General features: G+C 39.7%; 2 protein-coding genes across 4 annotated transcripts; one reads left to right on the forward strand and one right to left on the reverse strand.

Annotated features, from left to right (window-relative positions):
- Positions 1 to 234: 234 nt before the first annotated feature.
- Positions 235 to 16,315, forward strand: hap1 (huntingtin associated protein 1). Of its 2 annotated transcripts, XM_040146164.1 has the most exons (15): positions 235 to 596; positions 5,128 to 5,204; positions 5,409 to 5,525; positions 5,630 to 5,724; positions 7,001 to 7,109; positions 7,595 to 7,673; positions 7,761 to 7,891; positions 8,079 to 8,153; positions 8,546 to 8,757; positions 12,263 to 12,481; positions 12,747 to 13,084; positions 13,180 to 13,368; positions 13,616 to 13,718; positions 14,056 to 14,114; positions 14,610 to 14,715. In XM_040146164.1, the coding sequence occupies exons 1-14, from the start codon at positions 437 to 439 to the stop codon at positions 14,093 to 14,095; spliced, it is 1,944 nt and encodes a 647-aa protein (XP_040002098.1). In that variant the 5' UTR covers positions 235 to 436; the 3' UTR covers positions 14,096 to 14,114; positions 14,610 to 14,715. The 2 variants fall into 2 exon arrangements, with proteins under 2 accessions (XP_040002098.1, XP_040002097.1); XM_040146163.1 differs by lacking the exon at positions 14,056 to 14,114 and having other exon boundaries at positions 237 to 596; positions 14,610 to 16,315.
- An 8-nt stretch (positions 16,316 to 16,323) lies between these two features.
- Positions 16,324 to 18,747, reverse strand: LOC120800234. 2 transcript variants are annotated; one of them, XM_040146168.1, is made up of 6 exons: positions 18,707 to 18,747; positions 18,369 to 18,453; positions 18,151 to 18,229; positions 17,091 to 17,360; positions 16,744 to 17,013; positions 16,324 to 16,590 (listed from the first exon to the last, which is right to left on the reverse strand). In XM_040146168.1, the coding sequence occupies exons 3-6, from the start codon at positions 18,212 to 18,214 to the stop codon at positions 16,514 to 16,516; spliced, it is 681 nt and encodes a 226-aa protein (XP_040002102.1). In that variant the 5' UTR covers positions 18,215 to 18,229; positions 18,369 to 18,453; positions 18,707 to 18,747; the 3' UTR covers positions 16,324 to 16,513. The 2 variants fall into 2 exon arrangements, with proteins under 2 accessions (XP_040002102.1, XP_040002101.1); XM_040146167.1 differs by lacking the exons at positions 18,369 to 18,453; positions 18,707 to 18,747 and adding an exon at positions 18,620 to 18,644.
- Between the last annotated feature and the right edge of the window lie 151 nt (positions 18,748 to 18,898).

The raw sequence follows: 18,898 nt of genomic DNA on the forward strand, positions 1-18,898 counted from the left end.
GTATTTTTTTAGTTATAACCATGTAATAAATAATCTTTTTGTGTTTTAACATGGTCAGTGTGATCACTATCAGCTTTTGTTGCTCGCGGTTCAGATTTTTAGTTCCTCCCTCACCCCTCCTTCTCTTCCTCCCCTCCTTTCTTACCCGGTAGTCCAACGTGGCCAGGTGAACGGAGGCAGGCATGACGACAGATGGCCCTTACAGTCTTAAGGATTATATATTAACACCAAGCAGCTCAGATTCTCATGCACACACAAACACAGGTGTATACGCCCACTCACGTAGGCTAGTGGATACTGTTTTCACATACACACAGGCCAGCAAAATGATGCCAGAGACACAGCTGGTGTGTCACAGCGCAGCCAACACAGCGTAGAAACAGAAGGGATTTAACTGATCGACGGAGAGACGGAGGGCAGTTTTTCTCCGGTCACCATGGAGGTGTGGAGCTCCTCAGCGTCTGAGGAGGAGGAAGAGGAGAAGAGCACCTCAAGTCTTGTGGATGAAGTAGTGGAAGAGGGGGAAAAATGCCACAACAGCAATAACAGTAACAACAATAACAAGAACGACAGCCTTTGCAGGGAGGTGACACAAGGTGAGATAAGGCAGTACGTGATGTTACAGGGGATAAGGAAAGGCAGGTGCTATGCACCAGAGACTGATCAGTGATCTGCAGAGCCCATGCTTAAAGTAGAGATTTAAGAAAAATTAGATATAAAGCAAGAAGTATAAAGTGTTCTGGTTAATATTTTTATTCTCCTTTGCAAGTCAAAATATTGCTCTCTGGTGAGCGTTGTTGTACACTGCACTGTCAAGGTCCTGTTATCTAAGTGCTTTAATACTTAATAGTGCACTGTATGTGCTGCAGGGTGCAGTGATGTCATTGAAGGTAAATACGCAAGTGATGATTACAGTGAACAGAGTGTCTGTTTTTGCAGCTCCTGTGGTAAGGATGCTATAGTTCAAAATTAAAGTGCCCCGAGACATGTAAAGTTTTGTAAATATATTCAGCGTAAATGTTTCCTCCTAGTGCGGTGAAGGTCACTGAGCCTGTGTGAGCTTGTGACCACACACTCTGCAGCAGCACAGTCAAGCTCTGTGTACATATAAGCAGTTGTCATTAGCAGCATTGTGTAGTTGTGTTTTCTCTTATACTGCTGTGTTTAATATATGGAGGTCAGAGGCATAGATTTAGGGAATAATATTTTAATGCTACAGTTTCTATTTTTGGATTTCTTTCCCCTCGGCATGCTTTACTTAGTTTATTAGTCTATTATTTTCTAAATTGGAGTGGGAACAGTCTTTTGTAAGCATAGAGAATTAAAAATAGGTCAAATGATCAATCTGCTTGGTGGTCTTCAGAAGGACAAAGACTGCAGGTACATTAACTGTGCTGTTGCCCTAGTTTCAATCCAGTATTATCAGGTGTCTCTCAGGTGCCATACATATTATTTTAATAAAAGATCATTTGAGGGTATTGCTTAGTTTATGGTGTAGAGCAGTTTGTCATGGCACAATTTAATCTTTTTACACAATTTTTCAAATTAATGCATGCATTATAGTGAAGACCATGGGTGTCCATCTAAACATATAAAGCCTTTCACACTGATCTTCTGTTTTAACAGAGCAGTTAGTTTGAGCAGTTCCTCTGTATGGGATGTTCTTTGTCTAAACGGGCATGTGGCTGGCACTCGCGCGAATGCTGCGACACGGGCACCCCTCCAGAAAGAGAGGACATTCTAGACAAATTTTTGGCCTCTCTGTTATGCAAAACATAAAATCAATTTGATAAATTTTCAGTGCACATGTACTTCAGCTGATTTTAGTTTGTACTGTATATTGTGTGGATATGTTTATTACACTACGATCTTTAAGCTAAAATCCAGCTTTAATCAGTGATGGATCTGACAGTAAAAATGTTATTTACAACTCCATATGTATTTTACCACTTTATACACAGAAGATAACTACTCTAAAAAACGTCCAGAAGGATTTACTTTAAGAAGCTCTGTGAGACAAATTTTACGTCCTGCCAAACTTGTCAAGTGTGCCCCATCAGAACAATAGAGATCAATAGGGGATCAATGTGAATCTTATTCTTGGAGCTCATCCATGCCTGTCTGATCCTCACAACGTCACAGACATCATCACCTAGCTGTTAGCTGCCTGGATTTAGCTCAACCCAAACCCTAAAACCTCTAGCTGGCATAGTAACATCTCGTCCCTTGATCTTCCGTGCACTGTGGCAGTGATGAAGTATATCAGGTATTTTTGCTGGTGAGATCTGGTGGATGTACAGTTTAGGTGCTTTCTGAAGGACATGTTCATTGAATTGCAATTCATGATACATGAGAAACGTCCAAGATGAAATGATGATGATTAATTGACTAAGAATAATAAATATGTACTCCTAGTAAATAATATTCAGCAGTGGTACTTTACTTTAATATTCCTGTGGCTGACAGGAGACACAATCCCTTAAAGATGTAACAAACAATTTGCGTAATTTTTCAGTGGACTGGATGGTGTGTGTGAGTGTGTGTGAGACTGTAGATTAGTGACCAGTTACAGGACACTATCTGAAATCTCTTTACAGTCCTGCTGCTGACTTTGCTTTTAGCACAAGTGCTGCAATCCACTTTAGGTATAAATGAGATTTGAGAAAGTTCAACTGTCATCTGATTAACCTTTTGTTAATTTATGTAATGCAGCAAAGGTATTTCACATCAATTACAATTAACAATTAACTTTTAGTGCTCAAGAGGACTTGTATTTGAACAACATTATCCATAATTCTGGCTGTCGTTTACTGTTAGCTTGAATGATTGTTTGGCATACCACCTGATTGAAAGTTACTCAGTGAACGTTAATAACTAGCTAGCAAGATCCTATTAACAGAAAGAGACACGTTGACAGTCTTCTTGATTAGGCTGTTCAAGGTGGATGATGCGAGTACTTCTATTATAGCTTTTCTGTATGATTTTGGCAGTGTAATGAACAAAATCAATTTAATGTCAAGTTTCCAATTTTATTGTTGACCTTGATAAGAGCAAAATCATTTCACCTCAGGGTCCATTTAGTAGCTATTGTAGAACTTTCGATCACATCACATGAACTTCATCAACAGATAAAGCATTTTTCTTAGTGATGCTTCATGATGTGACTGTCACATTTTCAGATCTCAGAGATATTTTATTTTATGCTTAGAACTGAATCAGTTAGAATGACAGTATGCCTGAGCGGCATTTGGGAGGCAGCGTTGTCTAGTAATGGCAGATTAGGCATCCAACACTGACGTGGATTTGCCCCTTCTGCAATGTCCTTGAGAGAAAAATGAGATCCGACCAGTGGACCTGTTTATATAGCCAATGATGAGCTCTAAAATTAATATAAAAGTTTGCAGTATCATTTGTCAATTTTATTGATTATTATTTTATTTTCAGGACATAGGTTAAAATGCTTTCGCTATCACACTTTTAAAGCATTTTTGTTTCTACATTTCTCTTAAACGTACTTAGTAAGGATGAAAACATGACCTCTACCATACTGTAAATCACTTAAGAGAGCTATAGACCTTATTTACGGTATGTTATATAATTCATGGGCTGCTATAGTTTACTGTGCGGTACTTCAGCCTAAGGTTAGTTTCTTCCCATTAGACTGATTAGACACTGATGCAGCCATCACTGTGTTTCCAGGCCAAATTCAAGTACCCCAATCTAATTACTTTGCTGTAAGGCAGCTTCCCATCTCAGTCCCCCTAAGCTTTCTACTGAAGTAAGATTACACTACTGATTTTGGTTTAGAAGTATGTAGTGTCATTAACAGTGCAAGCCCAGGCAAATGCACATCTTTAGACAGAGACAAATCGGATGTCAAAAGATGGTATTCATCTGATGCCAGTGAGTTTGCTTCCAAAAGCATTTATTTATTATTGCAGGCAGTTACTTAATGGTTACTGTTTTATAATGTGATACCTTGGTAGACAAAGCATTAACCTTTGCATTTCTGATAAAATGTGGGTAATTAAAACAATTTAAACTTAGAAATGATGATTTTTTTTTTTTTTTTTTTCCACTATTTGGCTTATATACAATACATTAATGTCTTTAATTAAGAAACTATGAACATCATTACCAGATCTGTCTGAATTGAGGACCTGACTAATTAATCTTTCACACCCCTTCATCTTTATTGACTTTGAAGTGGACATAACCAAATCATTCTCCAGGATGTAAACAACGTTGCAGGTCAATAAACAGTCACTGTTATCCCCTCCATGCTGTACATGTCCTGCTGGTGTGAACACTTTGTCAATTTAGACCTGGCAGTCTTTCCCGTTGAGCTATATTGGTATCCAGGAGAACGAGGTCTTTATTGGTGTCTTATCTGGGCTAAAAAGGATCAAGCTAAGAGGATCAGTATCTGGCTGACCACATGGAGATGTTGTGGTCTGTAGCTGTGGAAACTTTAAGGAGGAGTGTGCTTTACTGGAGGCACTCATTCAGACAAACAATACTTTCAGAGTTTTCAGCCTGGTTGTATTGATGATGTTGTTACAGGTCAATATTAAATAATAAGTATTGGACAAGGGCACGTTGAAGAGGGCAGCCTCTCCTTCTTTACTTGTTTACATGATTATGTAATCTGTGAATAATAATCCAATTTTAAATACGTATTATCCATAATCCATTTCCATCAGAGAAGTAAGTCCAGAAATGCAACAGAAAACCCAAAAGTTTTCTTAGAAAATCAAAGGCAAAGAGACTTAATGGCACTGGACAAGTGATTTGATCAGCAAGTTCATTTTTGAAAGTTCAGTAACTGCTCAGAAACAACAATATCAACTAACGTAATAAAAGAATAAGTGGACATAAAACATACCAAACTCTTTTCTCTCCCTCTTAAGTAAAAAACTGGGCTTTTTTAGTCCTTTTATCATTTTAGACAGAGGAATAGATCAGTCAAAGTCAAAAAGCTTCCCTACTGGCTACTTATTATTGCTCATAACTCCTATCTCTTGATAACCAGTTAGGAAGGCTGTGTTGTTGCAGTAACCTCTCTGTGCCATCTACAGCTCTGCCTCTTCCTCCATTCATTAAATCCCTCTCTCCCTCCTCCCTCAGTGCTGTGCTCAGACAGGGTGGGCCAGGTCACCAAGACGTATCATGACATTAAGGCAGTCACCCACCTGCTGGAGGAGGTAAGAGAGAGACACTCAGCAGATGAACAGGATAAAAGGGGATTAAACTTATCTGCCTCACTGACAATCGCTGTTTGTTTTTATCAGATTTGTTCCAAAAATGTCAGTACAACTGTGATTTCCTCACTACAACTAATATATACATTTCCTACATCATAGATGTTGTTTATCAAAATAAATGCAGTGTTTTGTATCACTTTGCAGAAAGAGCGGGATCTTGAGTTAGCAGCACGGATCGGTCAGTCCCTCCTGAAGCAAAACCAAAAGCTAACAGCACGCAATGAAATGCTGGATGAACAGCTTGAAATTGCAAAAGAGGAGGTATAAACAAACCTCATTATGCACACTTCTGCAGTCACATCGACCTACATGATCTGTGTTATGTTAAGTTTGCTGAGCTCAAGTGATCATGACTTATTTTCTAGATTGCTCAACTTCGTCATGAGCTCTCGATGAGAGACGACCTCCTCCAGTTCTACGCGAGCACTGAAGAGAATGAGAACGCTGAATCGCTCTCACCGTGAGTAAAACATACACATTCATGTACACAGAGGTTGATGAATGGCTGACTACTGGTAATATTTAGCCTCATGAAAGCATGTAGTATTTAGTTTGTTTTAAAACAAAGTGGGGGTTTGTGACAGTCTAGAAACGTACATTAATAAACTGCAAACCTACAATAATAATCCAGTTTTAAATACTTATTATCCATAATCCATTTCCATCAGAGGAGCACATCCAGAAATGCAACAGAAAAACCCAAACTTTTAATAGAACATCAGAGGCAAAGAGACTTTACAGTAGATAAGTAGGATTAAATTAAGATTAAAAAATAAGTAGGATTTACAGTAATTCATACCATGAAAGACTTGAGCAGTTACCATGCTTTAACTGAAAATACTCATCTTATCTCCCTTTCAGAACGTAAAGAACAACCTCTTAGTTGTTGATATGTCCTATAGATATGTCCTATAGTTGTCTTTGTCCTTAAATTTGTCTTTATGATTTGCTTTTTTTGCTTAATGAAACTTTTTCAAGCAACAGAAAAAACAATATTTTCTTGTTTATCTAACATAAGCCTAAAAGAAACATGTAATTTATAACTGCAGGGTAACAATAATGCTCACACAGAATAGGTAAGAGGGTAGACATTATGCACAAGATATTTATAACAAAAAACGAGATTCCTAAATAATCCCAAATGTCCACTCTGAAGAATGTTGCTTTATATTCTTGCTCATTACACTCAGTCTGTGCGTAAGTAAACATACGTCAGAACAGTCTCCACTGATCCTCTCAATGTTTCCGGCTAAGCCTTCTACTTAACTCCTTCCCATCAGCAGTTAATCATTACCACTATTCACTGGTGTTCTCTTTTCATTTCTTTTCTTTCGGCCAGCCACTTAAGCCTTTTTAGGGGCATCAATTACTACTCAATTAAAAATCAACTTATTTTTCTTCGGTTGTCTAAGGTTGACGTTTGTCCATCAATTCTGCTTAAATGTAGTTCTGCTTTCTTAAGAAGTGAAGCACTGTTAGAAAGAGATAACAAGACAGTCAGTAATCAGTCGTTTTCTGATTTCAGATCAGGAATTATTGTGATAGTTTTTCACTATTAGTTTTTCACAAAACTTCTTTAAGGTCAAATTAACGGCCATGTGACTTTATTGCAAAAGAATTGAGTATTCGTGATTATATACAGTTTAAGGTTATGCATTTTTTTCTAAAGATGTTTTTTTCTAATAATGAAAAAGGTGAGTTGTATAATGCAGACACCTTTTTTTTTCTTGTTACAGGATAAAAAGGAACGAATCATGCAGTTCTCTCAGCAACTTCGTCCACTATGACTTCCTGCAGCAGAAACTGAAGGGTTTAGAGGAAGAGAACCGCAAACTGAGATTAGAGGTATGCAATGTTACAAGTTCTCACACAGAATAAAATGAAAGGAAAGGTGCTCATACATACAGGATGTCATTATCATTTTCATGGTCATCATAAATTGTAGCTTGTGATATTGTTTATATTGTTTGTTTTAGTCCTAAACAAATAATTTCTATCATACAGTGACATTTATTTGATGAAAATTGGTTACAAATTCTAGAAATGCAGTAAGCATTCTCATTTCACATTTGATAATGCAAAAATAAACCCACTTCTAAACATAAATAATTCATTAACGTGATGCCAAGGAGGAGTTGAGCCAATTTTTGCGGATTGTTATATTACTGTGTAGGGTTGCATCAGGTGTACTGGGGATGTGAATTTAACAAATACATGACGTAGCAAAATATCAGAGATGTAATGATTCACAAAATGTATAGTTTAATAAAACATAATACAGTCATGCTTACCCTAGCATTAAAAGCTCTATTTTGACATCAACAATGCAGGCTAATGAGCTCACAACAGAGACGACCAACTACGAGGAGCAAGAGCAGGAGCTGATGATGGTGTGTGTGGAAGAGCTCTGTAAGTGTTACAGTCTTGATTCAGTAACTGAAAATAATGTAACTGTAACTCTATTACAAGTGTATTTATCTGACTTGGGTGTTTCAGCATCTGTCAATAAGCAGGTGTTCGACCTGTCAGAGGAGTTAGCACGGAAAGTAGAGGACTCTCTCCGACAGCAGGAGGAGATCAGCTCACTGCTCGCTCAGATTGTGGACCTGCAAGCCCGCTGCAAAGGGGTGAGAGGGACACACCACACACAAATTCTCCGGGCAAGGTGTCCTAAAGGAGCACTTACTGACTTCATATAAAGTTCTGTAATAGATGTCATTTGCTTTCTGATTCCATGTTCTTTATGCATTGACCAATGGACTAATGTCAGATCACAGTATAACTATTTTTACTTTATTCACTCTGTCCTTCTAGCTCAGCCATGAGAATGAGGAGCTGAACCAACACCTGAGTGCCTTCCGTGAGAGCCAGATAAAACTTAAATCAGAGGCAAGTCACTTACTCTCAAATACTCCCAGTGACTGCAACAACATACTCAGTTTTGTTTTCCTGTCTGAATGGCTGAATGGTTGTCAGGATTTAGACACAGGAGGCTGAAACATAGACAGTTGCAAAGGTAACTCACAGCACTTTGGGTAATTGTGGGCATTTAACAAACCAGAATATGCGGAAAGCAAAGGCATGCAGAAATAGAAACATGTTTTCAACCTTAGAAAAAGCGCATGTCAGCTGGTCTAAGAGCCCCCGTATGGTTTCCCTTGAAACCCTTCTCTACATCCTGTCAACTGCCTGTGTCTGTGTATCTTTTGCAGAAGCAGACCTCAGCCTTAATATGTTCAACTCCTCCTGTGTTTGACTGACTTCTCTCCCCCTGTCTGCAGCTCAAGGACCTGCAGGACAAGTACTCACAGTGTGAGGACATGCTCCACGAGGCCCGAGAGGACATTAAAAACCTGCGGAACAAGAGCCTGCCCAACAGCACGGTGCAGCGGTACACTGCGCTGGCCTCTGTCCTGCCCATGGACTCACTAGCAGCTGAGATAGAAGGCACCTTCCGCAAAGGCCTGGACGCCCCGGCTCCCTCAGAATACAAGTGAGTCTGTCCTTTTGTGTGTGTGTGTTCACACCTGTGGATAGCTGCATTTGAATTTCCCTTAACCATTCCTATAGCTAAATAAAGTTTAGGATTCAGAAAAGGGACCAGAGTGCAACAAGCTGAGGTTTTTTTTTGTTTTTTTTTTGTTTTTTGTAAGTGAAAGTTTGTGTTTGTGTCATACTCAGCATACATATGGGCAGCAGAAAAATGGTTAAATGATGTAGGACTGGTTTGAGAAATTTCTGTGGGTGTTTTGATACTTTTTTCCACTGCAAAAAACTTGTCACTGTGGGGTTTCACTGTAACTGGCACAAATCCAAGCTGAGTACAGCTGCTGTTCTCTGCAAAGGACAGCTCACTGTCACGTTATATATATAATTTTTTTTTTTTTTTTTTTTTTTTTTTTTAAAATCTTTAAGTGATTCTATATTTAATGCCAAAAATAAAAAAGTACTTATGGTTTCTGAACATCAAGCAGTGAAGTATGAAATTTACAGACAGTATAACTGATTATTTTAAGGAATAAAATTGAGAAATCACATTACATATGTTGGTTTGGTTGAGGTGTGGTAGAAGAAAGTGCCCCTGAGGCTATGCTTAGTAGCTATATATATATGTTTATCAGTAAAATACACTAATATTAACAGTGATGGAAAGTAACTTAGTCCATTTATTCAGGTACTGTACTTAAGTACAATTTTGAAGCACTTGTACTTTACCTGTGTATTTCTATGCTATTTCATACTTTTACTTGACCACATTTTAGAGAGAAATATTGTACTTTTTACTCCACTACACTCATCTGACAACTATAGTTATTAGTTACTTTAAAGGCTGAGATTTTAAATCAAATCAAGTTTATAAAAGTGTTATTTTTATGTAATATTAGCCATGAGTGATTATCAAACTGCAGCAGTTCTTCCTTGCTGTCACTGTCTTAATTCTTCTCCCTCTTTCCCAGGAAACAGAATAGAGTTTTCTTCTTTTTTGCAGTGTGTTCCTGGGGGAAAAAAAGATCAAAACAGAGTATATTTTAATCAGCCTATAAAAAGACAGTTTTGAACAAGTTGTTGGAGTCTATTGAGCCTTTTCTCCACAGCAAAATGATCAGCGTAAATGAAAATGAAACAGCATACCTTCTTTCGCGTCCTTTTCAGCCAATTCCTCCCTGAGTCTGATCTCCAGGGCCTCCCATTTTATTTGCCACTGTTTCTCACTCTGATTAGGTGCATCGTCTTTCTGGCTCATTCTGACCACCGTTTGTAAGTGCTCCCTTTTAAGAGTCAGCAGTTCCTTCATGTACCTAATGATAATTTTTTTCTTTTTCAATATCACCTCTCCCTGGTCCTGGCACCTCTCCTGCATTTCTTTGATCTCAGTGGTTATTTTTTTTCTCTCTAAATCTCCATCTTTCCCTCTCTGACTCTAATTCATTCAAGGTGTTGTTAAAAGCAGCTCGGAGCCTTTCATTCTCTTTCTTCTCTGTGGTTTCAGCAGCCGTCCATACATCCTGCAACCGTTTGATCTCATTTGTAGCGCGGATGTATTTTCTCCTGAGTACCCTCTGTAAACTTCTGTTTTGATGCACAAGTTTACCCTTTTCCTCTACCCTGCTGATCTTCATGCGCTTGAATATCGCAGCCTGCTTCTTCAGATCGGTGTTCATTGGGGCCAGCTTCCGATTGGTTTTCTTAGCTGACTGGAGGGCTTGTCGAAGTGCAGGCACCTCTGTGTCTACAGCTGGCCCGTATCCATGGGGCTGTTGTTTTGCAGCATTGTTATGCTGCTTTTTCTAATTGACAGAAATATACAATTAGTCTTCAGCTAAAATTCCAATCATAAATTTACAGTAAATGTATTGTAGCTTTTTCAATCTGTTGTCAAAGAAAACTGTAGCTATAGATAGCTACCTTTCATTAAAGACAACACCATTTCACTTCAAGTCTGTCAGACAGTTTCAGTCATACACCACAGTATAAATTGTTTGATTTAAGCCAGGGATGAAGATCTTGTGGGGAAGTAGTATTAGTGCAAGTTTGATTATTAATCAAGACTTTTCTTTCTCACAGTTTAGAATTCCTCCACTGATCGTGTCATCTGTTCATAAAATATTTTCTATATTATTATATATTATTATTATTAACATTATGTATCAGTAATATATCTGTTTCAATCACTTTGGCAAACAAAACACATTTGGTCCACTCCACTTCATAAACAACCTACCAAAACCAAAAATGTTCTTTTCTTTTTGTGTTTATTTAATTGTTTCAAACAATCTGCCTCTCTTGGAGGTTAAGATTATGCTGATTTGCAATGGTGTGGTACAATTTTTTCTACACATCCAATGAAAATAATTTTTTCATGCAAATAAGGATAAATTGCAGCGAGAAGTGCTTAGACATTAAATGAATCAGGCCTTTCACACAGCCTTCGTTGGTTACAGTACGTTAAAATGCAAAATTCCACTTTTACTTAATAGGTCAGTGAAAAAAGGACAAGAGTAATCTGTTTAAAGATCCTAAGCGCAAATGAGCAGATGAGAAAATCTTACCATATTTTTTCTCCTTTCTCTGCCCCCCATGACGACTGAAGGAAGATATTATAGTGTACCGCGTGCGGAAGATCAAGATGTCAGACAAAGGGGGTTTTTTTTGTTGATATTTGAATTTTTATGCTCAGGAGCTGTTCATTCCAGGATTGAGGCTCAAAGTTTATTTTTGACCTCAGAAACAGAAGTTGAGAAAATAAGCTCACCCAAGGTCCATTTAGTAGCTCTTCTGGAATATTTGATCATATCACTTCTCCCCAGTTTTGATGTTAAGTTTTCGTTTTTATCTGATTTTTGTTCTGTCAAACTATTTTTTCCAAGGTCAAGAGTGAAAATGGAGGAGAAGTCCTAAAAAGGCCCTGAAAACTTATTTTTTTACCCCATCTTAATCAGCCTCTTACTATTAACAATGGGATACTACACTAAACACGATTTAGTTAAACAGTTTCTGTTATTTCACATGAGGGCTTTCTGTATTTCCATACTTCATTCGGTATTTAGCAACATTTGAATGAAAATCTGGTCACAGTTTTGGGGTTGTTTGTTTATGTTGCCAGATAACTGTCAATCATATCTGCTCAAACTCACCCATGCCATGTTTTTGAGTGTTAAAGAACACCCAAGGATGTTATTTTCCAAACTGTAACCTTGATTCTTGCTTATTAATCGTGATTTTTTTAAAATGTTGTAGAGAAAAACTTGAAATTCGAAAACAAGTTTTCACGATGGTGGAGACCTACAGGATTTCTCCTCTAGTGAAAACCCAGATGGCGGCTGCAGTCATTCAAAAACCATAGAATCGTTTCTCATTGTTATTTATTCAAAATCACAGAGGTATTGGAATAAGTTGTAATAAATACACCATTGGAATTTGTCTGGGACTGTTTCTTAGCTGCTGCCATGCTGTCCTGTATGATCTAATGACCACTTATAGTGTGTTTCCTTTGGCAGGAACCACCCGTGGCGTGTGTTTGAAACAGTGAAGGTGGTGAACAAGGCCGGGAGGCTGCGGTCTCGGTGCCACTCCCCGGGGCTCCCGGGCTCCAGCCCGGTGTCCACTCGCTCCAGTTGTATCAGCACCCCCCGAACTAGCTACTATGGCTCTGATAATGCCAGCCTTAGCCTAGAGGACAAGCCCAGTTCCACTCATGCTCAGAAAGAAGACATTAGGTGTGTTTGAGTGTCCATGCGTCTATGTACTTGCACTATTATATCAAATGGAAAATTCCACATTTCATACACATTTCTCTGCATGCAACGTTGCATATTTGGTATTTTTAAAAACCTTAGGCTTTTGACCAGAAGTTAAAATTACTTTGTTCTGGTTTCAACTGTGCAAGTTTTTTGCAACATGAGCTTCTAATTGTTAACCCACTAAAAGAAAACCATCCGCAGGGTTGAAGCAGCTAAACATTGTCATGTCCTCTCCCTGTAGTGTTAGCGGGCCAAAGCGCCTGGGTCAGCCAGGCACACCAGGAGGCCAGGACCTTGAAGCTGCTTTGCGCAGCCTGTCAGCCCGCCAACAGAACCACTCCTCTGAGCGGCCTTTCTTTGATGTGGAGCGTGAGCGTAAACTCCGTGCCTTGGCAGCAGACTGCGAGGAGGGCGAGTCTTCTAGTGGCTTCCTGACACCAAACGACAGCCTGGCCTCCAGCCCTGCAGCGTCAACAGACACCAACTACTCCAATGGCAGCTCACAGCACTCCTGTGGTTCCTCGGGAGGATCCAGGTCCTATCTGCCCGACCGCCTGCAGATTGTCAAACCTCTGGAAGGTAAAAGCTTCAGCTTTATAATTTGTCTTCCTGGAACCTGTTTCAGTCTTTTTCAGCTACTTTGTATTGCAACATTCTTCATCTCCCTTCGTCAGGCTCTGTGACTCTGCATCAGTGGCAGCAGCTGGCCAAACCAAACCTGGGGGGCATCCTGCATCCACGCCCGGGCGTCCTGACTAAAGACTTCAGGGAGCTCGAGGTCGACATACAGCATGTCTACAGCCTGAACGACCTGGAGGAGGACGAACCCGACCTATCGCAGCTCTCTGGAGCGCATAGCATGGGTAGGACACATGTTAACACACATGTACAAATGTTGAATTCAGACAGTTCCACTTCCTCTGTCATTCCTATTTACTTCATTAAATGCCCTGTAAAAAAACATTTTCAGCTTTAAATATCTTTTCATTATTCAAGATGGCAGTGTTAGTGTAGTTTGCATCTGTGTTTGCCCCTTTAGTGCCTCAATCGGTGTGTGCATTGTCTTTCATGTGTAGTTTAATGTGCCTTTCTCCTTCCATGACCTCGCAGTCTCTCCATCTGGTCCCATCCTCCCTCAGACCTCTCCCACACATACCATTACCACCTGCCAAGTCCTCCAACCCTCCCTCTTCCTCCCCTCCTTCTCTACTAGGTAAGACTATACAGTGCCTTTTCTGTTTGTTTGTTTGTTTATTTATTTTTTGTTTGTTTGTTTTTTTTGAACACGTTGCTGTTGCCTTTATGTATTTTCCACAGCCCTGACCAGGTGAATTTCCGTCTTGGATAATAAAGTAAAATTGGAGCTTGTACTTGATTTTGTATTGATGTAATTGATCTGAGTTACCGCAAACTCTCAACAAGGAACTTCTGAAGAAGAGTGTTTTATACTTATTAATCCACACCTTTTTTTTGCGGTGAGACTTTAATTAAACGAGTGGTTATGCCAGATTTCCTCTCCCTCTACCAACTTCTGCTATTTACCCCCACAGTGGCAGAAAACGTCTGTCGAGGCTCTTTCTCCAGCTCTAGAAGGAGCCTTCGGGGCAAAGTAAGAGTAAAGAGAGTTAAATTTTCAGAAAGGAACTCTCTGCTTAAGATTTGAGATTCAGAAGTTCAAAATTTGCTATAAGCTTATTGAAATAGTCACGGTTACCTCATAGGAAAATCATTTACTGTGCTTCTGTAAATATACGCTTTTCACTTCCTACTAACACTTTTCTTAATGATATAGAGCCGTCTAACTGTCTCATCTGCTCTAACTTGTTTGTTCACCCCACATATACTTGTTAGACTACATGTTTTAATGTCTCTTGCCCTTTGTAGGTTTTCATCTTGGCAAACCTACCAGACTAACATCAACTTTATTTATCTTACAGCAGTGATAGACAGACACTAACAACAAATTAACTAACTGAAATAATCATCGTTTTGTGTAATTTGTGAATAAACTTGCATGTTTGCTCAACAACAAACAGCTTAGTTTTCTTATCTATTGTATGACATTTTTGTTTTTAATTCTTCTTATTATTTTTTCTTTTGGCAGCCTTCACTCTTTCGGCCTACCATCTTGTTGGAACTGTGAGCACGTGAGCACTTCATCGCTACCCCACCACCAGCACTTTGGCTTGGGAGGCCAGACCACCACCGCAACAAACAACACCACCTCATCACTGGGACTCCTGAAGCTGCTGCAAGAGCGCGGCATCTCAGCCTCTCCTTGTCCCCGGCACCACCTGCACCACGGACATAGTACAAAACCTTCATTCTCCACAGCAAAAGACAAAGGTGGAGGCTCATCACTGGACAAGGAAGGAAGAAGGAGCATTTTCAGCCTGAACTTAGTGGGGAAGCTTCAAAGTCTCGGGTTGCACAGAGTGGCAGCCTGGGGGATGATGGGACGCAGTGGCAAGAAGAGAGAAGCAGTGAGGCATCCTCTGGAAGTTTGATGAGGACTTACCCACCACTTAACTCCGCTCTCATTCACCTTCGAGGCATGTGATTCCCACTGTGCAGTTCAGGGCCCACAGCACCAATGTCTCGAAAACAAAAGCCACAGAATGCGCAAGAGCCATACTTTGAGTTGTCGGTAGTGTATAGTACTGCTTTTCTATGAACACGTGTACAGTAGACAAACCGATGTGTGTGCGTGTGTAACATCTTCATCTCAGGACAATCACCTGATCACCAGTCTGTCTGACTGACACATTGCTTTTTACACAAAAAAGAAACATCACAAAGGAAAAAAAAACCTTTTTATACTGTGTTTTGTGAATGTCATTTTACAGGTTTCCCTATCACTGGTTTTAAAAGACCTCATCACTTGTCATTTTTTTAGTTTCCAAAGCGAACACTCAAGTTCTGTATAAATAATAACATTGTCATTTGGGAGAGTTAAAAAAAGACTACGTGCAGTAAATTATTAGCTAAAACCACGAAGCAAGCCAATGCTGTCACACTGAAAAATTGCACTAAAATACACTCTGGTCTTCCTGCTTATTAGCTGCTACATTGAGCATGTTGTATATAAGATTGTCAAATATACTGTAAGAAAACACTTGAGAAATTGATCAGCAAGCACTGCAATGACACCTGCCCCAGACTGGGACAGATGATACGCCGACTGAACCAAATAATACCGATCATGCTGACATCTTTTAGCTGCCCCGCGGCTCATCACCTGCTGTCACATACCACATGTTGTTCTGAGCTGGTGAAATGCCAGACTTTATTGACATGGTACCTGAGCCAAACTTCACCAAAAAACAAATCAGGTTTGCTGCATCAAAGACATTGAATGGGATTTTTCGAAGCAATATGTGTATTTACTGTTCACGTTGACTGAAAATCTTGCTTGTACAAGTCTGCTGTATTTCATGTCATCAGGAATTTTGAAACTGCTGGGATGTAAATGAAATCAAAACCATGCTGGGCATTCAAAGTGAATTCTCCATGGTATTAAGGGGAATCCTTAGTTATTAGAAAATAAGAAATACAAAGTTCGAAATACAAATAGAAGAGAGGTCATAATTATTTAATCAGCATGTTTCTTCAAGCAACCGTAGCAAAAAGGCATAGGATACTGTGGATTAAAAAGGGAAGAAATCATAAACACAGGTTATAATAATTTGTGTTCAGACTTTAATCAACCAAACCACTGTTTCTCTCCACTAATGTTTGCTGTAGTCGCTGCTAGCATCACAGCTGTATATGTCAGTGTGTGTATAAATTGTACCAACTGTGAATAAACCTTTGCATTTACATCCAGTACAGTTCTGTATGTCTCTGTATTTCCTCTGGACAGCGATGAAATCAACGGATAAAACGACTGTAATAATTCTGCCAAATAGTTTATTTATACATTTTCAGGGACTTTAAAATGTTTCCCGTATGTAAAATCTGAACAAAAAGCAGTTCGAGCTCTCAGGTTGTCGTTGACATTGTTGTGTCTCATTCCGCGTCTCGGCGTCCAAAGTCCACCCAGCCCTGGTAGTCCCGATCTGACGTGCACTCAGAGTTCATCATCTCTGTGAACAAATCATTCCTAGGTGAACCACACACAAGGGTTCAGTACACAGATCTGAGCATCTCCTTGGCTCTCTGCTCACTCACTCATTTATCTAACTAACTCAAACAACACAAAACATTAGTGAGAAAAGAATCTCCAGCACACAGCATACCTGAAATTGCTTGCATTACTTGCTTGGTCATAATCTCTCGCTCGTCCTCCGAAAGGTGTGCCCGTCTCTCCATGCGCCCGGAGCGAGTCTGAGGTGCCAGCCCCTGTCTTAGAGCCAAGTCTCTCACTTTTTCCCTCTTGGCCAGAAGCCGGTGTAGTGTGTTAGTCTCTTTACCCTCTCCAGCTGCGGAGGATTCAGGTGAGGAGGCTGCACCAGACACTACCAGTGCAGCCATCAGTGCAAACACCACCACAACTTCCCCTGACATGTCTGTGTACAAAAAAAGAAAGATTTCTGCTAAAAATGATCATTTGTAATAACGATCGAAAATGGCAAAGTTACTGTACCTGTGAAGATAAGATGAGATACGTTCACAACGAAGTCCAAGAGGCGGGATGCTTCTGCTGCAGATCTGGTCCTTCTGAGCAGATCCAGCCTTTTATACCAAAAGTTTGTTGTGTGAGTGATATGGCCTAAAATCAAAGACTGATAACAGTGTTCACTGATTGATCGGGGGACGGATGCATCGGGAGGATGTGCGTAAAGGAAACGATGGACCACTACGTCCACCAGCCCATTATTGTGCCTTTCACTCGCCTGGAAAGGCCTTTTTTGCCCTGCAATAACAATAAAAGGAGTCAATGTATTTACACTAGAAATCCAATACTCCTTTTGAGCCTTTTTCACCCAATACAAAGTGTCTGATGTAACTACGCAGCCACTGACTTGTTCTTCACTTAGGAGTGTGTGAGGCAGTGGGAGGCTGAAATCAGGGTTTTCAGATATCTCCACTCAACACATCACTAGTTACTGTTATTCGAACAAATCACACATGGTCGAAGAAGACAGAAAAAAACAGTTTCTCATTTCCTCGTTCCCATGTGCCTTTGCAGTAACACGTTCGTGGTAACTGTAGACGGAAGTTTTTTTATTTGTTATTTAAGAAAACAGAACTGGAAGATGAGAACATCTCATTGGAGGAACGAGCAATGTGCACAATTCAGTGACTGGGTGGAGGTGATTATTGCCTCCATCATCTCACGTTGTGCCCTGCATTTTCCAAATGACGTACATGCTACTCTTTTCTGTTTCCATACTGTATAGATTTTCTGCAAGTGGCCAAGTTAGTGTGTCTGCCGCTGGCCCTGACAATCTGGGATGTGTGACTTGTGTCAAGCAGAAACAACATGAGCACAGCCTTCAAATGTTTTCTACCTGTTAGTGAAAGTGTCGTCCGTCAGCTGGAGTTACTCTGCAGCCACGAGTGACTGATTTGATTTGTACAAAAAGCGTTAGTGCAAGCGACACATTGGGGACTGCGCAATATGTTCAGCCGCAGACAGTACCTGATGACATTCCGAATAATGATTAAATCTGAGCAGCCGTACAGCAAATTAAACTGTGCACCTGTAACATGATCCCGCAGGCTGTTGGAATGTCGCTTGTGCACTCTATGTACGACTTCAGTCATTAGACCTGAAAAATCCTATGGAAAAACAAGCACAGATCTTAAGACTTGACATTTAGACACTCATCATTCTGATAATGACACACACCCATCAGGAAATCTGATGAATGTGCAAGATGCCAAACACTGTAAACAGGTGAGGTTTATACATACACACCCACTTAATCTACTAATCTCTCTCTCTCTGTCTTTCAGTTTTGGTTCCAGATCATCTCCCAGAAAATACATGATAACAGCAGCATCTAAAAAAAATGTTTTTTTTTTTTTTTCAAATTTTCACAAAGCACTTAAAACAGACAGACTTTTACAGAAAATTGGCAATGCTTTTTTGTTTACTGTAGAAAAATGAGGGGAAAAGCTGATTAAAAGCCATATACTATATCAAATATCAAAATTGAAATTCTTTACCATTTATACAGGGGGTAATAACAAGTTGATTAATACTATTGACATTTAAGATGCTCATTACAGTTTTTTTTACAATTGTTAACTCACCACACTGAGTTACAGCCATTTTTATACATAGTCCCTCATTTTCAGAGGCTCAAAAGACAGTCGACTGAAAGTCAGTTTCATGGCCATGTGTTGCCTGTTTCCTCGTTAGTTCATGACAAATTAAGCAGAAAAAAAGGTCTGGAGTTGATTCCAAGCGTTGAATCAGTATTTGGTAGCCGTTCATTGGAACTC

This window comes from Xiphias gladius, chromosome 15, assembly GCF_016859285.1.
Source record: "Xiphias gladius isolate SHS-SW01 ecotype Sanya breed wild chromosome 15, ASM1685928v1, whole genome shotgun sequence".
Classification (NCBI taxonomy): Eukaryota; Metazoa; Chordata; class Actinopteri; order Istiophoriformes; family Xiphiidae; genus Xiphias; species Xiphias gladius.